We start from the raw sequence: 27,550 nt of genomic DNA on the forward strand, positions 1-27,550 counted from the left end.
TAACTGCACTCTACCTAACTTTCCTATCATTGATAGATATGTATATATATTCATAGTTTTGGTCACAAATGACACATAATAGCTGAATTTTCTTAGCACTCGTTTGTTTGTGTTTCTTAAAACTCAAAAACAATGTTTACTTTTTTGTTAAAATTCAAAATATTATTCAAATACAAAATATATACATAATTTGGTTTTACAAATAACACACGATAAAATAAAATGAAAGAAGGTAATCATGATGAATAAAGTTAACGGAGTTTTCTTAGGACTTATTTGCTTTTTAAAATGCAAAAACTAAATTTTACAATGTTATTTAAATATTAAAATATTTTGAAAAAATTTACGAATAAATTCCATATCAAGATTTAACGGTTGTGAAAATTTGACAAGCATCAACAAAAAAAAACTGTAAAAACTTGTTCAAGACTAGATTAGATTAAATATATATTATATATTATTTATGCTTTTTAAAATGCAAAAACTAAATTTTAAAATGTTTTTCGAATATTAAAGGATTTTGAAAGATTAAGCATAAATTAAATATTAATATTTAAGTGTTGTGAAAATTTCATATGTTTTAAGCCAAATAAAGGCCTAATTCCCTAAAAAACCCCCAACTTTAGGTTAAGTCCAAAATCTGCCATGAATATTTTTTTATCTAAAAAAAAATCCCAAACTTTAGGTTCAGTGCCAAATCTGCCCCGAACTTTTTTTGTCTTGGAAAAAATCCTAAACTTTAAGTCCAGTCCCAAATCTGCCCCGAATTTTGTTTTGTGTAAAAAAATCACCAAAATTCAATTTATTTTAAAAAATATACCCCCATGATCCGGTCTCAACTTGACGTGGCACTTCCACGTCGATAACAAATCCATATCAACAAAGTAATGGGGCTTTTTTTTAGACAAAAAAAAGTTCGGAGTAAATTTGGACCGAACCTCGGTTTTTTTAAAATTAAAAAAAGTTTTTTGGGGTGGATTTGTTATCGTCCCTAACTTTCATATCCCAAAATGGTTTTATTTTGGAAAATTTTAACAATTTTTATTTGGTTTAATTTGTTATCGAAGTGAAAATGCGACGTCGGTCTATACCTATCGTCCCATTATTTTGCTGATGAGGATTTGTTATCAACATAAAAGTGCCCCATTAAGTTGGGACTGGATCATGGGGGTATATTTTTGAAAATAAATTGAAATTTGCTGATTTTTTTTACATAAAACAAAATTCGGGACAGATTTGGGACTGAACTTAAAGTTTGAGATTGGATCACAGGGGTATATTTTTGAAAATAAATTGAAATTTGCTGATTTTTTTTACATAAAATAAAATTCGGGGCAGATTTGGGACTGAACTTAAAGTTTGGGATTGGATCACATCGGTATATTTTTGAAAATAAATTGAAATTTGCTGATTTTTTTTTTACATAAAACAAAATTCGGGGCAGATTTGGGACTGAACTTAAAGTTTGGGGTTTTTTCTTAGACAAAAAAAAGTTCGGGATAGATTTAGGACTTGACCTAAAGTTTGGAATTTTTTCTGAGATAAAAAAAAGTTCGGAATAAATTTGGGACTTGACCTAAAATTTGAGATTTTTTTAAGGAATTCACCTGCCAAATAAATAAAAAAAAACTGGTTCAAGACAAGATTAAATTATATATATGTAGATATTTTGTTAAGGACTGTGAGAACGCAAAGCATGAAATTCACCACAGGTGGTATGATATCATTGTCCTACGATTTGATGTGTCTTCTTTTTCCATTTGTCCTTTTTTTTCCTTACTTTTCTCCTTTTTTTTTTCCAAAGGCAACCATGAAAAGGGTAAAAAGATCACGTGTTTGGTAAAGCAAGGCAAAACAAAAAACAGCGCAAAAGCATCGTTCAGGTGGGATGCAATTGGACTTTCGGGGTGTGGGGGTGGAGATTTCGTGGGTACGTGGCAAATTTGGATTGGACAACTGCACAAAGATAGATAGGACGAGTTGGGTCCCACGGTTATGCACGACTAAGGCCGCCTTAAATAGGGTCGTGTGTATGAAGTCGTACTGCCATCTGCAGCTTGAGGAAAGCACAATAATTGCTACGCGATGGACATGGCCAAAAGGCAAGTGAACTCTACCATGGTCACCTAGTAACCCCACTATTTTCTTTTTCTTATTTTCTTGCTTGCGTCACCGTTGTCTTCTTCTTCCTGCTTTGCGTTCTTAGAGAGAGAGAGAGAGAGAGAGAGAGAGAGACTTGGCGCTTTTGAAACTCTAGATATTACGGGAAACTTAACTTAACATAGGTGCCCTGCCTCAATCATTGTACAAAAACACTCGTAAAGATAATATATAAATGTATAATAACATTAGACAATAAAAATTATTTAAATGATAAATACTGACTGCAGAACTTCTCGTGTCATCGATATATATATATATATGAAATGCAAGTTGATATTGATATATTATTTTAGAAACATTGTATTAGATTAAATAAGACGACAAAAATTTTTCTACTGTATTATAAAGTAATACGTTTGAATTTTGTACTAATGAGGCTGAATTTTGTAAAGAATTTTGTTATAAGAAAGCAGGATTGTGCAAGACATGCAAGACTCCAAGACTCCAACTTTGATGTAATATGATCGATCTCTCTCTCTCTCTCAAACCCCTCGAGTCGTTTCATGTCCACACGCATCATGTGTTCCACTCATGCATAGTTAGATTCTTGACTGTTGTTGATTCTTATAACTTACGATATCTAAAACATGATTGATAAAAGTATTCGAGATGATATGGCTAATTCTATGATAACAATCAGTAGTACCATACGAGTCTAATTTGCTCTTCTTTTCAAGTGAAGAACGGTGAACATTTTCATTTGAATCTAGTAAAAGATATGATTGTATTAATTGTGTGGAACTTTGCAGCCTTTAATTTTTGGCGGATGAAAGGCCCCTAATGCTATGCTTGATTGGACACGGTGACAAAAACGGCTAAAGCAAGTGCTTCCAGTTCCATCATTTTGTTTTAGCATATGTGGGACCGATCTTTGGTCACTATTGGTGAACATGATCCAATAATTGTTTTAGCATATACATAGCCTCCATGATTCCTCACATCCTTGGGTAAATTAAAGTTATGCCAAGCGTGAATGTCAAAAACTAACTAATCTATTAAATCAGGAAATTTGGTTGGACCCTTAAAAAATCTCTCCGTGACTCTTAAGTCGAGCTGATATGGGTTTCTACTCTTTACCATGTAAAATGCAAGGCAGTAAAAACTTTAACTACTTAAACTACTTTGATAGAGAACAACAAGAGGATTTGGCTCAATTCGATCCGAAAGAGAAACGTAATAGAAAATCCGAATAGGATTAGAAGTCGGATATAGATCCCAGTGTCCGAATCTGCACTGACATTACTTTGCAAAGAGAGGCGAAACGTGGGCAATAAGCAGACAGTTACAGCTAGGATCATCTGACCATCCCACATCACCTAAAATTAAGGAACCTCGAGTTACCAAAATAAGTATAAATAGCTCAAAAATAATCATTTGATAGATAAAACTTGTTGATACCTAAATTTTGCCCAAAGTCGATTTCATATATATTTGAAAAAATGGAACCGGTTTTCCTCAACAAAAAAAAAGTTTCTTGCATTTAAAGCATTTTATAAGTATATACCAGAATTTTAACAAAAAGGATTAGGTTCCTTCGAATTTATTCCCCAAAGAAAAAAAGAAAAGAAGAGATAAAATGGGAACCTCTGAGAAAAAATGCACACCTTAAAGCCACACCGCCTCACTTTTTCCTCAACCACCATCATCAGCTTCAAACTCACACCCACAGACTCCGCTTTCATTCAATTCACTTCTCGCATGCATGTTGATTGTCGCCAATCACCACCGTCTCTGATCTGCCCAATCCCCTACAAACCTGCTATAGTCGTAGCTCCATCAGTATTGTCGTTCGTCGTTGCAAGCGGTGGCCACGCATTGCCGGAGCAGAATTCACATACACAAACTGTGATCCGCCGAAACTAGTGAACGCCCCCCCTCTCAACGGTGTTCTCTTCCTGCTCGTTTGAACCTGGTGCTCATGCTTGCTGGATTACTGTCGTTGATCTAATCCCGTTCACCGGTCTACTCCAGGAAGTCTACTTGGAATAGGTAAGAGACATCTATCTACTTGCTCTCTTTGTCCCTCAAACTGATGCAACAACAATAATATTTTGGTTCTTAAACTAATTTCATGCCTATCTATAATCCCAATTCAAGTTGATGTCAAGTTTAACAAAAAATAATTGTTATTTTAATTTTTGTTAGATAGTAATATTAGGACATTAAGATTAATTTTTAATCTCTCTATCATTATTTTTTTGCCAAAACACACACTAACGTGAAATGGTTTTACACGATTAACAATCCCGAGATCAAAGTACTCAGTTTAAAATGGAACCAGCATTTTTATCCAGCTAACAAAGTAATTATTTTACACGGTGAATGTATTGGAATTTTAGTCCATGAAATTAGGTAAGCAACAATAAATATTGTAGGAGGATAGCTTCATTCCTGTTTAGCAGAGATTCATGAGAAAGTCACTATTGCCATAATTTCGCGGTGCCAAACCAAATAAATGACTTTTGTTGTGTCTTTAAATATTCACTCTCATAATAAAAAGTCCTTATTATGTAGATATAGTGGATTTACCATCAACCACAAGAGGTAAGATGAATTAAAAAGGTGTTTGAGATTTAGTATCTTTTAAGGTATGCTAGTGTAATCAATCGAGTCAAGTCAATACGGTTGCAATTCAAACTTCATGTGAAGTAGTTCCTGTTGAAGCCACAAGGGTGTTGCATGTGGACGACTTGTTTTCATCGTGCGAAAACCAATGATAGTTTAGTGCAAGAAAACTAATCCATTTATTTTCTTTCAAGACAAAGAAAACTGTCAGTTATTTGCGATAAAGAATTAAATTGTGAATTATGAAAATCAAAATTGTGCTTGTTAGAAAAAGAACACACATAGACTCGTGTTTTGTTAAAAAAAAAGGTATTTCTACATCAGAAATTTTTTTGAGATTGTTCATCTTTTATAATGCGCATTAATGTCATATCAAGCAGACTTCGCTTATTGTTCAACCCTAAAAAGCCCAGGTTGTCATTTTGTATTGCTCACTCCTTAAAGTGACCACTCCTTAAAGTGAGTAACTATCATATATTTATTGACTCCCCCTTCTAGGTTCTAATTCGCACCAAAGAATCTTTAGTCGGTCGTTTTTAAATTTAATTTTTGCGGGCGAAAAAAAAAATTATGATATAGAATCAATAGGTAACTTCATTATTTCTGCTCTATATTTTTTTTCTTTTACCTTTGAGAGAGAAAGAGAGAAGGGGGACCAATAATGCATGTAATCGGCAAATTAAGGGTTTAGTACATGTTTTAGAAATAATTCATAAAAAGAAGTGTGAATGAAAAGTAAATGTTTATCATCGGGCATGCCCACTACGAGAAAGTAAAAGATATGATATAGAGAACTGAGAGGGGAAAAAATAAAATACAAAGTCACCACCTAAAAGAAGTGAAATGCTCACACCAGAAAAAAATCATATTGTTAAGCACATAAATGTGGCTCCAACATCCTTGCGAATTTTTTAATATGATGTTATCAAATCGTGGAAAACTCGTCATTTTTTTCTTAATCGCAAATCAGTAAAACACGAAAAGAAAAGAGGAACATTTGCTTTCACCCAAGGTAAATAGGAAAAACATTGCTGGTAGCGACCTTCTTGTTTGTTCTTCACACTGATCAGAATCATCAGATCACCATTGCCTATGATGGAGAGGACATGATTTCTAGTTGAAATGCACATCTTTCTGAACAATTCCAAATATTAAACGTTTAAAGAACGATTCCAGAGAGGATGCCTTTCTCTGCTGCACATAAAGATCCAATATAAACAAATGAAAAGGCTGGATGGAGAGCACATGGTTTCTGAACGATTCCGAATACAATGTATAATAAACGAGTCTTCCTAGGCAGGTTTCTGTCGATTAATCCAATGTTAAAAGTTAATTTGACTGGGAGCAATGCAATGCATTTATTTTCTTTCCAATGGACCTCACCTTCTAGTCAAGCCAATATTGTTGGGTTGTGTCTGCTCTATGGACAAGAAGAGTATGGCTAATCTTTATCTCTAGATGCGAGCCCCCAAGTCAAGGCCAATCTTCGATGGAGAGCACATGAGTTATGGGTGGAGAGCATGTGCTTTCTGAATGATTACGAATCCTAAAATATTTAATAAAGAAAAGATACCTTCCTGCTGCACAAAAAGATGTCGATAAACAGATGAAAAGGCTGGATGAAGAGCACATGCTTTCTGGGTGGAGAGCACGTGCTTTCTGAAAGATTCTGCTCATTGGTCGCATATTTCGTATGCAATCAATGTAGGCTTTAAGTGGCAGTTACAGTGCTGAAATTCACAGCAAGATGGGTAGCAATGATCTGCCAAAGGGTGATGAGGTAATAGTTTGATGATCGAGAATCGCTTGATAGGAGATCATGGTCCTTTGAACACAATTTTCCTGTTAGTTATTGTGATGTGCAAAGGATAATTTTCAGTAGGTTATATAATGTTAGTTGGTGATTTTTGACTCTTCAATACTTGCAGAGAAAAATAAAGCAACTTGCTTAGTGGATTAGTTGGTGTGCTTGACCCTTTCTCTTGTTTAGCCCAAAGCATGTGTTTTGGTTTCCTTATTGAGCACATATGCACCAATAAAGCATAAAATAAAGACATTGAAATCATCTGAAAATATACAGATGCCAAGAAAGCCCACAAAACACTTGTAAGCAATTAAGTTTTTGACGAAAATATGCTTGCCCTCTAAATTGGTCATATATAGAAAAATCACCTTTTATCCTCTATTTTAAGTGCCCACAGAAAAGGTCCTCTATTTCGAATGATGGTATAAAAGTCTCGATCCGAAGAAAACGGAGAACAATTGATGAAACAAGCACTCATGGATTAAAAACTATTTTATTTTGATTTGTCTAACCTTTGGTGTGCATCCCTTGAAAGTCTTGGTCATTTTCTAATCTATTTGGTAAGTGAACATCTTGGGCTTCCTGGACTTCATAGTTTTCTCTCTCCATTAGCTCATTTTTACTTTGCTTCACCAAAACACCTTTGTTGTTCTCTACAGTGACCGATTCACCCATGGCCACCGGAGAGATCGTTTTGGGTTCCTTCTTGGCTTCCTTCTTTCAGGTCCTGTTCGACAAGTTGACTTCTCTCACATTGGGCTATGCACAACGGGAAGGAATCAGCACCGCCCTGCTCGAGGAGTGGAAGGAGATGTTGGTCACAATCAATGCAGTGTTGACTGATGCAGAGGACAGGCAACTCAGCGGTAACCCTCTAGTGAAGCTATGGCTAGACGATGTTAGGGACTTGGCCTATGACATGGAAGACTTGCTTGATGAGTTCGCGATCAAAGCCTCTCAGGTTGAGTCGGAGGCAGGATCCAGCACAAGCAGAGGTTTGGAGAAATGGAAGTTCTCTTTCTTTGGCCGAGATAAATCCTCCAGATCGAATCCAAACCTACGCTCGCTTGTGTCTGAAACCAAGGTACAAGAGATCAATGGTAGGTTGAAAGCGATTGTCACCAGGAAGGCTTGTCTATGCTTGAGAGAGAATGTTGTGGACAGATCTAACTACATCAACAAAAGGGATCCCACCACTTCTTTGCCGGAGCCTCAGTTTTTTGGCAGGGAGAAGGAAGAAGCACAACTACTCGAATTATTGATCAATGAGGTCGAAAATTTCAATGCCACGTTGACCATTGTCCCTATAGTTGGGATGGGTGGTGTTGGAAAGACGGCCTTGGCTCAATGGCTATATAATGATGCCAGAATATACAACTATTTCGAGATGAAAGCTTGGGTTTGCGTGTCAGATGTTTTTGATGTTCTTGACATAACAAAGACTATTTTGCGATCAATCACCGGGTTGTCTTGCGAGGGTGAAGATCTTAACAGCCTTCAAGTTAAGTTGAAGGACAATCTATCCGGAAAAAAGTTTCTTGTGGTTTTAGACGATATATGGAATGAGAAGTACGAAAAATGGACTGCCCTCTTAAAGCCATTTGAAACAGGGGCCAAGGGAAGCAAGATGATTGTCACCACTCGCAACCTTGCCGTTGTTTCCATAACAGGAGCATCTCCGTATCCTTTGAAGGAATTGTCCCTTGATAATTGTACAAGCTTATTAGCCTTTCATGCTCTTGGAGCAACAAATTTTGAGGGCCACCCGGATTTTGAAACAATAGGCAAGAAAATAGCCGAAAGATGTAAAGGTTTACCTTTGGCAGCGAAGATGTTGGGCGGAGTCCTACGTAATAAAAGGAATCCCGATGAATGGGAAGACACCTTAAATAACAAAATATGGAATCTTCCAACAGTAGAGAATGATGAGGTTCTCCCTGTTTTGAAATTGAGCTATATCCATCTTCCTTCCTATTTGAAGAGATGTTTTGCTTATTGTGCTGCATTTCCCAAGGATTACGAAATTGAGAGGGATGAGCTGGTACTCTTATGGATAGCGGAGGGCTTTTTAGATGGACAAAAAGCAAAGGAGAATAACTTGAGATTAGGACGGGATTACTTCAATGAGTTAAAATCTAGATCATTTCTTCAACAATCGAGTGTTGATGCATCTAAGTTTTCAATGCATGATCTTTTGAATGATCTAGCAAGGTCAATTGCGGGTGGGACTTGCTTTAGCTCAATGGAGTCTCAGCTGACAACTAATGAACATGATGTATCATCTATTGAAAAAACTCGTTGTGCATCATTCATCTCGTCAAGGTATGTCACATCAAAATGCATGAGAGCATATCACCGAATGAAGGTACTAAGAAGTTTAATCTTAGTGCGTGTTGGATCTAAAGGGGCCTCTTTATCTATTTCCAACAAGGTGCTACATGACTTGTTAACGGAATTGAAGTACTTGAGGGTGCTCTCAGTATGTCATTGTGACATCATAGAGGTGCCGAATTGTGTTGGTGATTTAAAACATTTGCGATATCTCAATTTCTCTTATACTAATATTAAAAGGCTACCTGAGTCAATTGTCGGCTTGTGCAAATTACAAGCTTTGATCTTACGAGGTTGTCAAAACCTTTCAAAATTGCCTCAAGAAATCACAAAGTTGGTCAGCTTACAATTTCTTGATATTAGAGATACTGGGAGTCTAAAAGAGATGCCATTGGATATCAGTAATTGGAAGAATCTTACTATCTTGTCCAAGTTTATGGTCGGACCAAAGAAAGGGTCACGGTTGGAGGAGTTAAAGAACTTGTCACATCTTCAAGGAGAATTATTTATATCAGAATTGCAAAAGGTGGAAGAAGTTAGAGATGCAGTTGATGCTAATTTGCTTCGAAAGCGAGGCCTTACCAACTTATCCTTGCATTGGGATGAACATTCAGGAAATCTCCTGAATCATGAGCGCGATGCTCAGGTGCTTAACTCTCTGCGACCTCACACTAATCTTGAAAATCTCACTATTTTGAACTATGGTAGTGCAATATTTCCATCATGGTTAGATGGTTCATCCTATTCAAAGATAGTGTCTTTGTGCTTACGAGGTTGTCCTAATGTTACATCGCTACCCCTACTTGGACAACTACCTGCTCTTAAGGAATTGTCTCTTGAAGGTCTACATGCAGTGAAAATGATAGGCTCCGAATTTTACGGAGGTAGAAGGCCTTTCTCATCCTTAACAACTTTGAAGTTGAAAGAGATGTTGGCATGGAAGGATTGGTTTCCTTACGCCGGGGGCCCAAAAGAAGAAGTCCCATTCCGCTGTCTTCAGCATCTTGTTGTCCAGAGTTGTCCTTCATTGGTCGGGACATTGCCTTGTCAACTTGATAGTCTCATAAAGCTTGAAATTCATTCATGCCCCCATTTGAATAACTCGACTAGTGAGGTTTGTCTTCCATCTCTCCGTGAGCTATACTTGGAGGATTGTAATAAGGAGATCTTAAAGAGCTTGGTCAACCTAACTTCTTTGACCATTCTCAGAATTGAAAATCTTGCCGAGCTTGTTTGCCTTGATCATGGGTTCATGAGCTGCTTGGTCAAGCTAAAAGAGCTTCATATAAGAGGGTGTGACAAGCTAAAGTACTTGTGGCAAGATGGAAATGAAATGCTTAATCTTACTTGCCTCCAGGAATTAGCCATTACAAGTTGTCGTCGATTCATATCTTTTGTGGCCGGAGAAGGACTAATAAAGCTACCCTGCAATCTTGAGAGAATGGAATTGAGGGATTGCACAAGTTTAGAAAAGCTTCCAAGCAAGATGGATACACTCAGATATTTGAAAATTTATGAGTGTCCAAAACTCGTGGGACAAACCATTCCTCCAAATGATCCCAACAGTAATAACACGATGTCTCAACTTGAATATCTTGAAATAGGTAAATGTGATGCTCTGACATCCTTTTCGTTTGTCAAGGGTAGACTTGCTGCTTTGAAGGAACTTACAATTATGGAGTGTAAGGGAGTAGAGTCGTTGAAAGAGATCACCGTGGGACAATCGCTGGAAATTTTTACGATTTACGGGTGTGAGAATCTGGAAAGCCTACCACAATACTTTCACACGTTCTCCCATCTCACTCGTTTGGACATAAGTAACTGTCTAGCATTGGAGATAGAGGACTTCCCTCCCCTTCCCATCACCTTGTCATGTTTCTGGCTCAGTAATTGTCCGAAGATAAAGTCCCTACCAAATGAGTGGCATTGTCTTACATCCCTCAGGTCGCTATGTATTATCAATTGCCAAAATATCAAATCCTTCCCCAAAGGGGATTTGCCTCCCAATTTGCGGCGGTTTGAAATTTGGGGGTGCGAGAACCTGAAGCAGCCAGTGAGAGAATGGGGCTTACACATGCTCACTTCCCTTGAGACATTTGGAATTGACGGAGCGAGCATGGGAGGGGAGGGAGAGAAGGTGAGGTTTCCTTCGGAGGAGAACGAGGAGGAGGAGGATGCGTGGAGTCTTCTCTTCCCTTCCTCTCTAACCGAACTTGGCATTTACGGGATGAAGAACTTGGAAAGACTGTCGAGCGGTCTTCGCAACGGTCTCTCCTCTCTCCAACTGTTATGGATTTACGATTGCCCGAAGTTGAGGTACTTGCCAGAGGATGGCCTCCCTCCCTCCCTCCAATATTTGTGGATAAGAGGATGCGAGATGCTGAAAGATCGATGCTCAAACCTCGGTGGCGACTATTGGCCCCTCATCCAAGACATCCCTCGCATCTTCATTGATGGCCATCGGATCCGGTGAATTGATTCGGCCATGTACGGTGGGGTTTTCTAGGGTTCGGGTGAGTTTTATGGTTTTTGGAGGCATCGATTTCCATTTCCAGATTTTTGGATGAGAACTATGGGCAATGTGGAAAGACTATCAACGGTGGAGGATGTATGATGCATGGAGTCTTCCGTTTCCTTCCTCTCTAACCTCTCTTTGGATGAGAAATATGAGTAGAAAGACTGTCAAGTGGTCATCACAGCCATCTTTTCTCTCTCAAACAGTAATATTTTCCAAGTTGCTCGAAGTTCGGGTACTCGCCAAAGGATGGCGTCCTTCCCTCCCTCAAAGTATTCCGCATAATTCAATGTGAGATTCCGAAGGATGGATCCTCTCTCGCTGGCGACTACTGGCACCTTATCCAGGATATCCCACTCGCCGTGGATCTAGTTCGGATCCAACGAGAAGATTTCTCTCCACTGTCTAAGTTTTGTTCTTCAGGTAATGATTCAGACTTCTTTCTTTCTTGCACCCTTGTCATTTAGCTGCTGCTGCTGCTCCAGGATCCATTTCCACTCCGCTTCCTCAATTCAATACTAAAAAGTTCATGTTTATCCATGGACATGCTTCACATAAATGTCCACAAACCAGCTGCTTAAGGGCCAACGTTGACATTTGGGTTGCTCTGTTTTGTTTACCAAGGAAGTACACAATGAAATGGTTATAATGCTAACGTGGTAAAGCAAGTGACTATTCCTCAAAAACAATATTATTTACATGGACTTGATCGCAGTGCCGGAATTATGATGCGTCAAATGTGCCTGTCTATATTGATTATATATCTAGAACTTTGTGTGATGGCCAAAAATTGCTTATCTTTGCACTTGGATGCCACATAAAGAATTTGTAAATGGAAATGCACTATGCTTTGCATGAGAATCATGAAAAATTGTTGCTCTTATACAGATATCATTCTGCAATTTCAGTGTTTGCTGTATTTTCTCTTCCAAATGTCTCAGGCCCTAGCTATTGAACTGAATTTTCTCGACTGTGCTTGTTTTGCAGAACATCCCACCGTCATCTGTATTGGGAAAAATCTCTCAGGAGGATCAAATGCAAACACTATTGAGGTAGGCAACTGATGTACTTATGTTCATCTTTTGCAGCTTGACAAAAGAAAAAAAAAGCTATTAATTTTGGTAGGTGCACCGATATGCTCAATTTTTTTTTTTTGGTGACATGCTCTAAATAAGATTAATCTGTACCTTGATGTCGATTATCCTTGTGTCTATTCAAGTTAAATTAAGATGCTTTCTTACTTTCAATAAGAGCTATTATAAAGATTCAAAAATAGGATCTAAAACTTTTTTTCAAGTTGGCAAATATGACAACTAAATTTTAATGAACCCTGCAGATTATAATCTATTCAAATCTGACTTTCTTGTTAAAGTTCACAATTTATCTTTCTTCTATTTAAATTCTCACACCATCTCAGAGAATATTTTCTTTTTCTTTGTTGTAAAGGAAAGGCGGAGAGGAGCAATCAAAGAGACTATGCTTTCTTGCTCTATTGAGTCATCATGAATCTGCCACGAAGTATTTTGATTTAAAATTGCAAGAAGGTTGTCATCCAATACCACTCACAACCCAGTTATCGCGGTTAGGCAAGTCTCGTCATTATATCCCCATCAAGCTGCCAGAGCTCCCATCACGGTTAATCTTCACAAAACCTAGCTCAGGTTTTCTCTACAGACCCTGCCTTTCGTCCGCCCAATCATGACTTAGCTCTCTTACACTTTTATAGGCAACACAGTCTAAGAGAGCTTTTCTAATCTGTGTAGTGACAGTTTCAGGATCAAGTGATTTTTGTTTAAAGGTTACTGCATTTCGAGCGTTCCAGATATACCAACAGGTGTAGGCAATCATTCGTAAGCGTTATCAGCCTGTTCAAGTCATTTGATCTCCTATAAGTCTCTATCACCAGTGATTAGTGGTCTCCCATACTTGTTAGTTAACATAATCATAAGAGTTTTCCAGCAAAAAAAAAATCATCAACAGAGTATCCCGGTTCATTTTTTGTTGCAGTCAATCAGGTGTGCATATAATTTTGTTCTGATCACTCTTGTAGTTGTTCATCATGCATGAAAGATAATTTTTATTCAGGAGTAATTGCTCGTCCTGTTTCAGACTTCTGGATGAGAAATATGAGGAAAGACTATCAACGGTGGAGGATGTAAGAAGAGTGGAGTACTCTATTTTCCTCGTGTCTAATTTCTCTTTGGATGAGAAATATGAGGAACGTGGAAAGATTATGAAGTGGTCTACGCAGCCATCTCTACTCTCTCAAACAGCTATCTTTTATAGGTTAGCGGTACTTGCTAGAGGATGGCTTCGCTTCCTCCTCCAAGTATTCGGCATAATGCAATGTGAAATTTTGAAAGTCGATGCTCAAAACTCAGTGGTGACTGTTGGCACCTCATCCAAGAAATCCCACTCATCGTAGTTGATCTAGTTCGGATTCAATAAGAAGATTTCTCTCCAATGTCTAATTTTTATTCTTCAGGTAATGGTTCCAACTTCTTTCTTCCTTCCACACTTGACTTTTAGCCACTGCTGCTGCTCCAGGATCCATTTCTATTACGAATCTATAACTCGATGCTTGAAAGTTCTTGTTTTTCCATGGACAAGTTTCACATAATTTGGCACAAGCCAGCTAGATATTTGGGTTGCTCTGTTTTGTTTGACAAGGAAGCACACGATGAAATGGTTATAGTGCTAACGTGGTACAGCAAGTCAACCAACCGTTGTTTCATACAAGTGACTATTCCTCAAAACAAATTATACTTACATGGACTTGCTCACACTGCTCGAATTATGATGAGTGGATGTGCTTGCTGTATTGATGATATATCTTGAACTTTGTTTGAAGCCCAAAAATAGCTTATCTTTCCACTTTGAACACCTCCAAGAAGTCCTCGAATAGTTCGGCAACCCTCCAATCAGCATGTTTAGTGGCTGAATACTGGCGGCCTTAGCCTAATCCCAAAAAAAACGTCAACACATCCATCTAATCACAGGCCTTCTTCAACATCAAATGGGTGGAATTCCACAATAAAAAAATTAAGTTTTAGCGACGAATTTTGCCACGAAAAATTTGGCAAAATTTGTCGCTAAACGAATTTGCGATGAAATTGACGACGAAAAAAAATTCGTCGCTAATAAGGCGTCGCAAAATTTAGCGACGAAATTGCGACGAAAACAAATTCGGCTCTTATTATTCGTGGCAAAATTCGTCGCTAATTTGCCACGAACTATATTCGTCGCAAAATTCGTCGCTAATTATTCGTGACAAAATTCATCGCTAATTATTCGTGACAAAATTCGTTGTTAATTTACAACGGACATTTTTTTTTTGGTCAGTAATTTGCAACGAACTTATTTGTGGCTAAATTCATTGCTAATTTAGCGACGAAAAATTTTGACTTTTGCGACGAACCTTGTTCCGGAACGAATTTACGACGAATTTTTTTTAGTTCTTTAGCAACTAACTCTGCAACGAATATTGTTTAGAGATGAAATTAGCAACGAAATTTTATTTTTGCAACGAACTTTTGTAATTTGTGATTGTATGATAAAATCATTTCTTTTATTTTTTGATTTTAAATCTAATTAACAGCAAAATTAACTTCTAGAATTTATATTTAACATTGATTAAGCACTTAATAACATCAAAATATTATAATAATATGAAAATGAATACATTCATCAACATTTTCCACAAGAATGGCTCTTTGCGCCTAGTTTATCCAACATTAGAAATCTCTACATAGCTCTGGTATGCTCCAATTCAACGCTATGAACCTGCCCAAAATTGGAAAGTACAGAAAGAAAGAGAAGTTAAAGGAGCATGCCAGGATGAGATCGAAAAGTCGAATGGACAATCCTCATAGAAACCTCGGTGGCATCAAGATCGCGTCACTCATTCCATGTCACCACCCGTCCCCTCAAAGGCCTCATACTCGTAATCCTCGTCAAGATTCTCCATTGTTTTTCCAAAGACGAAGGATTTCGTTCCCATCATCGTGAAAGGCATGAGGCCGAAAGTTCGAGCGGTTTTGATCTCCCTCACAACCTTCCTCTGCACCTCGGCGCTGATGCGAGTCTACAAAAAAAAAGGGTTTGTGCTTTTGGTAGATTGTTTTCATTGTGGGCGAGAGCATTAGGGCAAAGATATAACTAGACACAAACCTCACCTGGCCTAAATTATGCTTCTCTGTCTCTGAAAGCTCAATCAGATCTTCCGTAGCGAGTTGTTCCACCTTCGAATGGCATAGAGGCATAGAAAAACATATATCCTAATTAAAACGGACAAAACCAAATGGTCAGGCATTTTTCAAGAAAAAAGGAAGTTCAAGAAAAGGGACTAATTTGGTCAATGTGACAACTGCAACTAATTGAGCCATATCCTTCGCAATGATAGGTTGACCAATATGATAGATAAGACCTACAACGATAGAAATTCTTTCTTTTCTTTATCGAAAATAAAAGGTCATCAGACGGAAACAAAATCACAACCAACAAGTACAGATCATGATCATGTCCAATGGGCAATAAATGTAATCTTATACTGATCTCAGGATCACTTATACAACTTGGCTAATGAGCAACTTGCAATCGAGCCAGATATTTCGATAACAAGATATGTATGCATCAGCAATATCTTTATTGAATGCTAACAACAGGACAATGATGCCTCACGGGAATAAACTTCTGTTGTATAAAATAGGCTAAACAAAATAGTCTTGACCAATCCCATATATGGTTCCTGCTAGCTGAGAAAGCCCTGAAGGTGATCCCAAACTAGAGATTCAATCAAGTGACAGTACTTAGGAAATTTTGACAGAACGGAATAAGCACTATTAACAAGTAAAAGGTGCATGCAGCAACAGAAGCTAACACCAATTGCTGTGACTTACATGCTCTGAACAATGACCGCAGACCTCTTGTCGATCGGGACACGTAAGCACTGCAAGTCCTTTTGCTTCTTCCAGAGTCACCATCAGCAGTAAACACTACCACAAATTGAGAAGTGCACACTAATTCCCATGAATAAAATAGCATATTAGGGCAACAAATCAATAGACAGGATGATTATATAATGACCAGAAAGAACTAATTGATATAGTTCTTGGCGAGAAATGGCCTTTTAACAAAGTCCTGTTATTCACATGGCATAATTACTGCTTTACCTTTAGAATTGACTCTTTATTAAGTCATGAGAGATCCATCGTGTAAGATATTCGGCAGCATCGAGAGTCATGGATACTCTAGACGTTGCAGAAAGTTATAGGCGCCGTAAGGGCACAAATACCTCTTCCAATTTTTAAATATTTGAAATGTTATTATTAATACAAAACATGCTCTTCATGAGTACCAGCAAATTAATAAATACTAGCTTGCGTTTGTCATCACAAAGAGCTCTTTCAGATGCCATTGATTTGGCCTACATTAAGCCTATAAATTTTCAGGTAATTAGCTGTACAACTTCCTAATCTCGAGATACTTACATATACAGAAGCCATTAGTCCAAGATTGAAACGAAAAAATCAGAAAGAAGCATGGAAAGTACTTGCTTATACGAACGAAGAAGTAGCAAAGCTTTGCATTGCTTAGCTAATAGCAGCACTACGTCATACACATTCGTGGAAAATGACTTCGACATATATTCCAACAGAAGATAATGAGATAGTCCACAAAGTATCTGAGCATCTCAAGGAGGAGAAAATTACCGTAAAATACACTACATAATTACTGCAAAATGACTCTTCCCATGACAATTGTCGCTTCTTTAAGAAGTCCATCTCCACTAAGCAAAAAGGAGAGGATTAGTGACAAGTTCAGGGGGACACCCTCCATATCTTATATCTCATTTGACAAACCTTTCTCTGCAGCTGGTGAGGTCAGCACTGACATAAGAGAAAGTGGAAGAGTGGACTGAGGATATATCCATGAATTCAAAGCCGTAGAGCAAAAGCCCGTGGAAGCAATGTGGGTTCTTGAACAATGGCTAGTTCTTTGACCCTCAGAGCAAGCACAAAGAGATGTATGATTGGGAACACTATTGTAACTACCATTTGTAATTAACCTGTAAATCCTGGAAATAATGAAGGAAAAAAAGTTAATTGGACAACAAGAATGCATACACCAAACCCTGAGCAATATAAAAGAACTACATGAGTAAAGGAACACCATGCTTGAGCATGGTGTGTGAAAATTAATAACCTTGCCACAACTTGTGCTATTAATCAAAGTTGTCAATTTGCATGCAGATTGTAAAATAGTGTGCCACCCATTTATATGTTTTAAGAAAGTAAATATTTTGATATTCTTAGATGAGAGCAGACATTTCCAATAAAACCAAGTTTTGGTGTAAGTATATTTTTTTCCCATGTTTTTAATGCCGTTTAGAATTACATAAGAAGTCATCATGCACAGGCAGTGGAAAAATCTTCAAACCCTAATACAAGATTTAAAATAATTTTCATAATGACCCTATTGAGTAAAGACCAAAATTGAAATATCTCCAGATTAGGAACGAAATGCCCCAGGAGTCTCTAAGTAATTGTAGGCCCTCACAACACTATTAACTGCAAAAGACATTAGCAATTTACTGAAGAAGATGCTGCAATCCGCATGACGGTCTTCAAAGTGAAATCCAGAGGAGCCTTTTGGCCAACTATGTTGTATTGAGAGCAGCCCGAGTAAGTCGAGGTAGAAGTAAAATTTTCAGAACAACCATCAAATAAATGAGAAGATGGTTCTCGAGCAGCCAATCCTTTTAGAGCTTTATCCTACAAAGATAGTGGTGATATTACTGAAGGATATACCAACGGCTCAAGGGAAAACAGATGAGTGTAATTACCATATCGATATTAGCCAAGCTAGATAGTTTTTCGGAACTAGACGATATCTCGGCAACTGTACGGAATCTACTCTGGTAACACCTCTCAAGTGTTGACTGAGTTTGTACTCCATGATTTTCAGCAACTTTAGAAGAGAAAATAGAATCCTCGGAATTGCAGGGATATGAGGAACGAAACATATAAGAAGGTGTTGACTTCATCAATAATCATTAAGCGACATAAATTGAGTATTGGGCATCTCATCAATACCATTGAAGATGCTGTTTGCTTCTTGTAGCCATGTTCGAAAGCACAGCAAGATTCTTCATAGCATGACTCTGCTCCACTGTACTGGTTTCCTGCTTAAGAGCACATAACCAAGGAAATAACTTTTTATCTTGCTAGCACGCCAACGATAGACAATAACTCCCCCCCAAAGCTCAAGCTCTCGAAATTAATGAGTGACATAAAGCAGAATCTAGAACATCTATTAATTATACTGGAAAATGCCCTTACCTGCACATTCTCCTTCGGCGATGACATTTTAAACCTTGACTTTTTGGCAGGATATACTTCATTAACTCGCGTATCAATGTATCTTGGTAGTTTAAACACTTCTGATTTCTTAAGACCATCATTCGTGCCGGCATTGTCAGTGGAAGAAAAAAAACTCCTCAATGACTAATCTCATGCTTATAGAATGAAAACTCAAATACGATCGGTGAAACACTTTACTATAGAGAGTCAAGTAAAGGGGCAGCAGATTCATCTACAAGCTCAACAACACTGACGCGCTTCAGTTGCTCTCCCTGTATAGGACATCAATCCAGTCGAGCCACATTAATTATACATCGCCGCCGTCTATTTTCTTTAGTTTTTTCAACAACCAAATTGAAGACACGAGTAACAAAGCAAGAGTAATTGGAATCAGCGTGCCAACTTAAAAAGCTAGTGACTTTTGGAGCCTCAAAACAAAAGTCACATGCTCAAGCAGAGCGAGTCACATCTTAAGCTATGCTGCAGTCCATAGAAATACATCATCGAAAGCAAAGCGGGTCCAGAGAACCAGCTAAGCATCATCTTGTCACCACAGCCACAAAAAAGGAAAAAAAACAAACACTTGGCAAACGAATCGCCACAAATCTCTAGAGGATTACTCTCAGCTCCGACGGAGTCTTTCTTCTCAGCTTCGCGCCAATCTTCGAAGCTCCCCCTCCGCCGCCGCCGCCGCCGCCTCCGGGATGGAACTTATTCGGAGGAAACGAGCCCGGCCCCGCCACCGTTGCCATGCTCGCCCCGGTCGCTCCCACGGTCTCGACCGCGCCTCCAACGAATCGCGCTGCAAGCATCTCGCATCAAAAATCCCGGAAAATGAGGGATGGGACGAAGCGGAACAGCGAGAACGGGAGGGAGCGAGCGAGAGAGAGAGAGAGAGCGCCATACCTTCGCCAGAATCACCTCATTTCCGGGAAGATGACGATCGGCGGCGAGCCCTAGCCCGATTCGATCGAGGGACCGAGCTGCGATCCGGCTTCGACGCGCTCGAGAGATTGATCGAGGTGGAACCGCGAGGACGGACCGCAGATGAAGAGAGAGAGAGAGAAGCAAAAGCAAAAAGTGGAGAGGGAGAAGAGAGAGTTGGAGCCTTGGAGGCTTTTGGTTTTGAACACATTTCGATTTTCCCTCTATATGCCAAGAGTATCCGTGGCTAATTAGCCACGAAAATAAATATAGTAAGAAAAATGCCAAGAGTAGTTATTTCCGTGACTAAATTCGTGACTAATTAGCTATGAAAATAAATATAATAGGAAAAACGCCAAGATTAGTTATTTCCGTGGCTAATTTAGTCACGGATTTAGCCACGGAAATAAATATTGTAGGGAAAATGCCAAGAGTAGTTATTTCCGTGGCTAAATCCGTGACTAATTTAGCCACAGAAATAAATATAATAGGGAAAATGCCTATACTAGTTATTTCCGTGGCTAAATTAGCCACGGATTTAGCTACGAAAATAAATATTGTAGGGAAAATGCCAAGAGTAGTTATTTCCGTGGCTAATTAGCCACGGAAATAAATATAGTAGGGAAAATGCCGCGGGACTTTATTTCCGTGGCTGATTAGCCACGGAAATAAAAATAGTCCGGAACATGTCGTGAGACTTTATTTTCATGGCAAATTCCGTCGCTAATTAGCCACGGATTTAGCTACAAAAATAAATATAGTCGGAAAAGTGCCGTGAGACTTTATTTTCGTGGCTAAATCCGTGACTAATTAGCCACGGATTCAAATCCGTCACTAATTTGCAACGGAATTAGCGACAGCGACGACCTTTCATATTAACAATTCATCAAATAAAAAATTTTCCGACGAATTCAGTTTGTTACCAATTAGCCACAAAATTAGCGACGACATCTTAACAATTCAACAAATAAAAATGTCGCAAATGTCGTCACTAATTTTGTCAATTAGCGACGATCCAAATCCAATGAAAAATAAAATATCGCAATGTCATCGCACGAATAGTATTTGACTTGTCGCCATTTAACGACGACCTATTACATTAACAATAATAACAATAATAATGATCAACAACAAGAATAATAATAACGATAATAATAATAATAATAATAACAACAACAATAATAATAATAACAATTACGACAACAACAACAATAATAATTATGACAACAACAATAAACACATGTCGCAATAATAATAATAATTACACATAATTAGTAAAAAAGATCTAAAAAATTATGATCTTCATCTTCATCTTCATCTTCACCTTTATCTTCACCTTCGTCTTCACTTTCGTTTTCGTCTTGATCTTCATCTTCTTCATGAGCACTATCGTCATCTTCATCCTCTGTCTCAAAATCGGATTCTGCAACACCATCTAAATTTGATTTTTGAATTTCAGTTGAATCCACATCTATCATTGCTCCACATGGATCTCGTAAAATTGAAATGTTATATTCCTCAGTTTCAACCGTGTTACAAACTTCCTCTTGTTGATATGCTATATCTTTCCAGTGTTCCTCAATTTTTCTTCGTGCTTTGGTTTTACATACAACCCACCAATCAGCTTTGTCATGTTTCAAACTAAAAATATGATGCATAATATACTTGAATTGATTGTTGTGCCAATACAAATGATTCATATTTCATATACCTTTTCTAGTGATTTATTTCAACCAAATTAAACTTCGTATGCATCTCATTCCTTTGACGGGGTCAAACTACGTGTACTTAAATAACACAACACGCATTAATGGTCCATGGTACTCTATCTCTATGATTTCATCCAACAAGGCATAAAAATCATCTTTTAAACTGCCACCATTGGATGACCGAACACACACACGACTTTTATTGTGACTTTCCCATTTCATATTCTTGAGTGTGAAAATTATACTCGTTTATGAAATATGCTGGCCAACTTCGTACTCTTGACTTTGGACCCCATAACAGATGATATAGCAATCCTTGCTCTTCAACTTGATCATAATTACTGTGAACCTAAAGTCACACACGTAAAGTCAATAATATATATTTTAATAAATGATGTATAAAATATTAATAACTTGGTTTTGGTCCATAGGTAACTTACATATGTTTTGAACCATGCTGCAAATTGTTCATCACACAAACGGTCAAACTCATTTGGTGGTAGTCCATACTTTGAAGTTTGAAAAATCCTATTAACAAATACCATTTATATATTAGAAAATGTTTTGCAAACAATACATATATTTGCAAATATACACTTACTCGAAGTATGGCTCAGGTCGAGCGGCCTCACCCATGGCCTGTGAGGTCACCTCGCCCATGGCTGGCGAAGTCTCACCGGTTGCCAGTCGCCGAATCGGCAACCGGGGAAGAAGTTAGGAAAAAAAAAGAAACAGAAAAAAAGTCAATAAAAAAAAAAATTGAATCCAGCGATGAATAGTTTTGCAACGAAGAGTCACGAAATTAGCCACGACACTTACCGGCAGAAAAACTTTACCGAGATTGATTTGCGTGCGCGCAGAGAGGTTTATCGAGAGAAACGAAAAAGGGAGAGGGATGGAGAACAACGAAGGGGGATATGAGGAATCAGGAGAGAGAGAGAGAGAAATTAGGGATGGGGGTGGGGGTGGGATATCACAAAAGTTATTTTCCATCACAAATTACGTCACAAATTAGCGACGAATCCGTTTCGTCGCAAATTCTATTGAAAATTAGTGACGGATTATTTTCCGTCGCAAATTAGCTACAAATTTATTTTTTGTCGCAAATTCCGTCGCAAATTAGCAATGAATTTGTTTTTGCGTTGCAAAAAATATTTATCGCTAATTCCATCGCAAATTAGCCACGGAAAATTTTTCGTGGCAAATTCCTTCGTAAATTAGCCACGGAGAAGTTTTCGTCGCAAATTCCGTTGCAAAGTAGTCACGGAAAATTTTTCGTGGCAAATTCCGTCGCTAATTTGCAACGGAAAAATTTTCGTCGCAAAGTAGCCACGGAAAATTGTTTGTGGCAAATTCCGTCACAAATTAGCCACGGAAAATTTTGTCGCAAATTAGCGACGAATATTTTTTCGTCACAAATTAGCGACAAATTTTTTTTCGTTGCAAATTAGCGACGAATAATTTTTCGTCACAAATTTTCCGTGGCTAAATCCTTGTTATTTTTGTAGTGTTACACCTAGTTTTGACATCTAAATTGCCAAAGTCAATCACCAATCTCATGATTTCCGCACAAACAATTTGTGATTTGAGGGATATGGATATGCTTAAACGACAGAGTGCATTGATGTAACAAACAATATGGCCCTTTCTAGTGAACGTGACACAACAACAGGCATGGGCCTTTTGGTTTGTACACAAATCAGAAGTCAATGAGACCCGAAAGTTATTTCCGGATATTAGCTGCATTAACTCTGCTCTTTTCTCCTTGTATAGACCCTTGCATTCCCTGGCATTTGTGGTCCTTGTAGTGCCTGTCTAATTCGACTAAAATGCCCCTCCGATGAACTCGACGATCCTCGGATCATGGGTGAGCCCAAATGGTTCCTTGGCCTGGAGCATATACTTAGGCATTGAGCACGGCCCTCGTTGTACTTGAACCGACTTCCGGGTGGCCTGTTGGAACGGCAGCGGAGCTCCCCTTGGGCTGAGCCATTTCAGCAAGTCATTTCTCTTAGCACCTCCTCCTGTGGCCTCTCCCAACACTAGATTTTGCGGGTAATTTCACGCCCCGTCATGCAGATGGCCATCTTCTCACCACTGGGGAGGACCTCGATGTTGAACATTTGCCAAATCTTGGACCTTCGCCACAAAGGCCACACGGTATTGGTTGGAGTAGGCTACTCTTCGTAGCCAAAGGTCTGGGTCTGGCAATTGAGTTGGTTAATGTAGCTGAGTTGGGTCCATTGCGTATTAGTAGAAGTCAAGATTTTATTAGGAGCTATAAGAGAGTGATAAGTAATGAGAAACGGATGGAGGTGATGATGAAGGAGGAGGAGTTGAATTTGTAGGAGTTTTTTTTTCTTTTTGGGTGCGGCCGAATGATCACATTCCGCCACATTCATTTTTTTTCTAAAGCAACGGAGACTCAACGGTCACTGGCAGTGACCTTTGATAAAAAAAAATTGGGTCGTTTTTAGGCTAGCCTGTTTGGGCCTAAGGGGATGGCCTAGGCCCACCTGGGCCAGAGCCCGACCCGGCACAATGGTCGTGCACGACTGCCCTTTGAAGGGGCCGGACTGTGCAGTTCCTAGGCCGACAAGGTCGAGTGGCCATTACTAGTCACAATACCACAGTAAAGTTTGTGCTATCGGGTCCACTTGGTCAACTTCTTTCTGGGTTGGTTCTGCAATTTTGAAAGTCAAACGAGTGTTTTGGGAGTTCATGTGTGCTAAGACTTTAGAAGGGTTGATGCGTTTATTAAGGCTTCCAGGGAAAGTCTTTGGGGGAAGTGCAAAGAATTTGGGTGAGAGGGTTTTTCTTAAATGTAAGTAGTGTTTTGGTAAAGTGTAAATTAAAAGCGCATTGGGAACAACTTTAGTTTATATACTATTTGAAAAAAGAAAAACTACACTTACAAAGGAATTTTTTCTATTTTCTTTATTAAAAAAAACCTCAAACCTTCATCGGCGGTTCAGATCGGCACCGAATCTAACCTCGCCAACAACATCGTGATGAGGTATTTTTGGAATTTCAAAAGTTTAGTGAGGGCAAAGTTGAAAGAAAAAATATACATTAACATTCCAAAAATGCTTAAAACCCAAAGCTCCTATGAACCTGTCTTTGGGCTAAGGGACTTTAGAATACTTTAAAAATGCAATGCATTTTCCCAAAGTTTTTCAAAAATATTTGTCCAATGGCTTGACTTTTGGCCAAAGTCCTTTAGAGGCCCAAAGGCCTTTTGGCCAAATGGTTGCTAAACGTAGCCATATTATGGGACAAATTTGATTTGCAATTAAAACATTTGGTTGATGAGAACTTGAGAGTCCCGGTCAATTGATACATTATATGATAGGCAAATTAGTACTTCTCATGTAGACTACCATTTCTCCATCGCAACTTCATATGTCATGTTGACATATTAATATAAACACTTAACGAGTGTCAAGGGGTAACCTTTTTATATTTCGTCAATAGTAAGGTGTCCGGTTCTATTTAACGATTGATAAATTCACCACGGTTGGCAATCATTTCAGCTTTTGTTGTTGGTCTATATTTAACCACCTTGGCATCAACCAACGTTTATTATTTGTCCCAAAAAGTGCATATAGAATAAGGACTCATGATTCATATTTTAAGAGGAGCATTTAGAAATTATGGTTAGAGAAACATAAGAAGACATTTTGGCTCCCATAATACAATCGAAATCATTGGAGTCGTTTTGTTTCCAATTGAGTCTTGACCATGAATTCTATCTAAAAAAAAGAATCAGTTGGAATTGATTTCGTTGCCCCACTGGAGGAGCCAATTAGGTTTACTTATCATTCCATCTAGCAAACTTTGGTGCTTAGTTTAATGACAATACCCACTAGAGGAGCCACAAGATTTACTTTTTTTTTATTGAATAGTTTTTGGGGTAGAGCCTGATGGTCCTCTAGTGCTTACTTATGGAAGAGCGAGAATATTACATATTGATTAGTGATTATTCCATCTAAATAAATTTGGCTTAGTTATATGTTTAAGATGAAATTACACAAATCCTCTTGAACTTTGGGAATAGTGCATGTTTGCCCCCAGTTTCAATTATTACACAATGTCCCCTGAATTTTAATTTTGTAACAGCCACTAACCCTTTGATATTTTTTTTCCGTTAACATGTGTGCAAAGCATATGACTTGTAAAGTGCAAAAGCATATTTTAATCTCTTTCTTTGAAGAAAATATCTCTCTTTTACCCATAATTACCATAGAAAAATGAATAATACGGAAAATAGGAGAACACTAATCTAAATAAAATTATTGTATTGTTGATTTTTAGCAAGAGAACAACAATCAATGTTAATTGTCAAATAATATTTCATTCAAACAAAAAAAAAGAAAAAATAGAACCCATGTGAAAGGTGAAGTAACAAAGCTAATTCGCGTCCTGGAAAGTCTTGGTCTTCCTGAATTTTATTGAAGTTTCTTTCGCACATCTCCTTTTCACTTTTGCTTCTCTTTCTTTTTTTTTTTGTGAAGTACATGATGTCCCCTAAAGTCTTGGTCTTCCTGAGTTAATGGTTTATTTACATGAACATCGCACCTGTGGACAGAAAGCATCCTTGAAAGTCTTGGTCTTAGTTTAATGTTTATGGTGGGCGAAAGTTTTGGTCTTCCTGGACTATATAGTTTTCTCTCTCCATTAGCTCATTATCACTTTGCTTCACCATAACCCATCACCCCATGGCCATTGGAGAGATATTTTCCGTTCCTTCTTGGCTTTCTTCTTATACTAATTTATAAAATTGTTAATTTTAAGCAAGACATGCAACTCGTGGAAATTCTACTAGTAGTGGAAAAGAGACATTCACGTAGGGATGGAAGAGAAGGGATGTGAAAAGTGAAGCAATGAAGCCAATTTTTGCGTCCTGGAAAATCTTGGTCTTCCTGGATTATATTACAGTTTTTTTTTCCATTTGCACTTTCACTTTTGCTTCACTTTCTAGATAAAAAAAGGTACATGATATCCAATAAAGTTTGGGTCTTCCTGATGAGAAGTATTTTATTTGAGTGTATTATTACGACAATCCGTTTGAGTAAGACCGAAGAGCATATGTTTTGATGCACTTTATGTTCTTGAGGTAGATAAATCAATTGTTCCACTTTTTATTCGGATCAAGACTTTTGGCTCTCGTTTGAAACAAAGGACCTTTTCTTTTTTCTTGTGGCCATCCAAAACAGAGGATTAAAGGTGATTTTTCTTCATATGACCAACTTAGAGTGCATGCATATCTTTGTAAAAAAGATACTGCTTACAACTGTTTTTTTAGCCTTTTTTTTTTGGCAGTTATAGGCTTTTACGTGGCAGCTATAGTGCTAAAAATTCGTATCAAGATGAGCTACAATGATTAGCTGAAGGGTGCTAAAGTAGTTGATGATCATGAATCGCTTGTTCGGAGAATTGTGCTCCTTTGAACATGCAAAGTTAGCCCAAACTATGGTGCGCAACAAAGAGACATTCGCATTATGGATGATAGTGGGATGTGAAAAGTGTAGCAACAAAGCCAATTTGCGTTTTACAAAGTCTTGGTCTTCCTGGAATTGATTGAAGTTTCTCTCCAGTTAGTACGTTTTCTTAAAGTGCTTCACATGTCACGCGTAGAAATTCTCCACTTTTGCTTCACTTTCGAGACAAAAGAGCACGACATCCAATAAAGTCTCCGGAAATATTCTCTAAATATTAGGAAACAAGTACTTCTGGACAAAAGGTATTTTAAAATGATTTCTCTAGCCATTGATGAGCATCTTTTAAAGTCTTGGTCTTTGTTTAATATTTTTCGTAGGTGAAAGTCTTGGTCTTCCGGGACTTCTATAGTTTTCTCTCTCCATTACCTCATTATCACTTAGCTAGTTAGCTTCACCATAACTCTTGTTGTTCTCTACGGTGACTGATTCACCCATGGCCATTGGAGAGATCTTTTCCGTTCCTTCTTGGCTTTCTTCTTATACTTGTTTCTAGTATTGTTACTTTTAAGCAAGACCTGTAACGAGTGGAAGTTCTACTAGTAATGGAAAAGGAGACATTCGCATAGGGATGGAAGAAGAGGGATGTGAAAAGTGAAGCAATGAAGCCAATTTGAGTCCTGCAAAATCTCGGTCTTCCTGGATTTAATAATATCACTTTTTCCCTTTCGCCTCACTTT

At 38.1% G+C, this 27,550-nt stretch overlaps 3 protein-coding genes across 3 annotated transcripts in view; 2 read left to right on the forward strand and 1 right to left on the reverse strand.

The window, feature by feature from the left end:
* Nucleotides 1-3,697: 3,697 nt before the first annotated feature.
* LOC115663711 (putative disease resistance RPP13-like protein 1) overlaps nucleotides 3,698-27,550 on the forward strand; it is a 41,533-nt gene continuing 17,680 nt past the window's right edge. Inside the window, exons 1-2 of the mRNA XM_056319132.1 lie at nucleotides 3,698-4,152; nucleotides 7,192-11,376. Of these exons, the coding sequence (XP_056175107.1) occupies nucleotides 7,206-11,336 (4,131 nt within the window). The 5' untranslated portion in view covers nucleotides 3,698-4,152; nucleotides 7,192-7,205 and the 3' untranslated portion in view covers nucleotides 11,337-11,376. The remainder of the gene's footprint in view (nucleotides 4,153-7,191; nucleotides 11,377-27,550) is intronic.
* The window catches only part of LOC115663653 (putative disease resistance protein At3g14460), a 43,011-nt gene continuing 22,046 nt past the window's right edge, over nucleotides 6,586-27,550 (forward strand). Inside the window, exon 1 of the mRNA XM_056319131.1 lies at nucleotides 6,586-7,207. The gene's annotated coding sequence lies outside the window, so the exon portion shown is untranslated. The remainder of the gene's footprint in view (nucleotides 7,208-27,550) is intronic.
* Nucleotides 17,422-19,890, reverse strand: LOC115663713 (uncharacterized). Its single transcript, XM_030585696.2, has 7 exons — nucleotides 19,646-19,890; nucleotides 19,360-19,551; nucleotides 18,719-18,826; nucleotides 18,473-18,561; nucleotides 18,223-18,376; nucleotides 17,972-18,151; nucleotides 17,422-17,454 (listed from the first exon to the last, which is right to left on the reverse strand). Exons 2-7 carry the CDS (start codon nucleotides 19,549-19,551, stop codon nucleotides 17,428-17,430), a joined length of 750 nt encoding a protein of 249 aa, XP_030441556.2. The 5' UTR covers nucleotides 19,646-19,890; the 3' UTR covers nucleotides 17,422-17,427.

The sequence above is a fragment of the Syzygium oleosum genome, unplaced genomic scaffold, assembly GCF_021117445.2.
Source record: "Syzygium oleosum isolate NSW1041296 unplaced genomic scaffold, Sole_v2.1 Sole_v2.17, whole genome shotgun sequence".
NCBI classification, from domain to species: Eukaryota; Viridiplantae; Streptophyta; class Magnoliopsida; order Myrtales; family Myrtaceae; genus Syzygium; species Syzygium oleosum.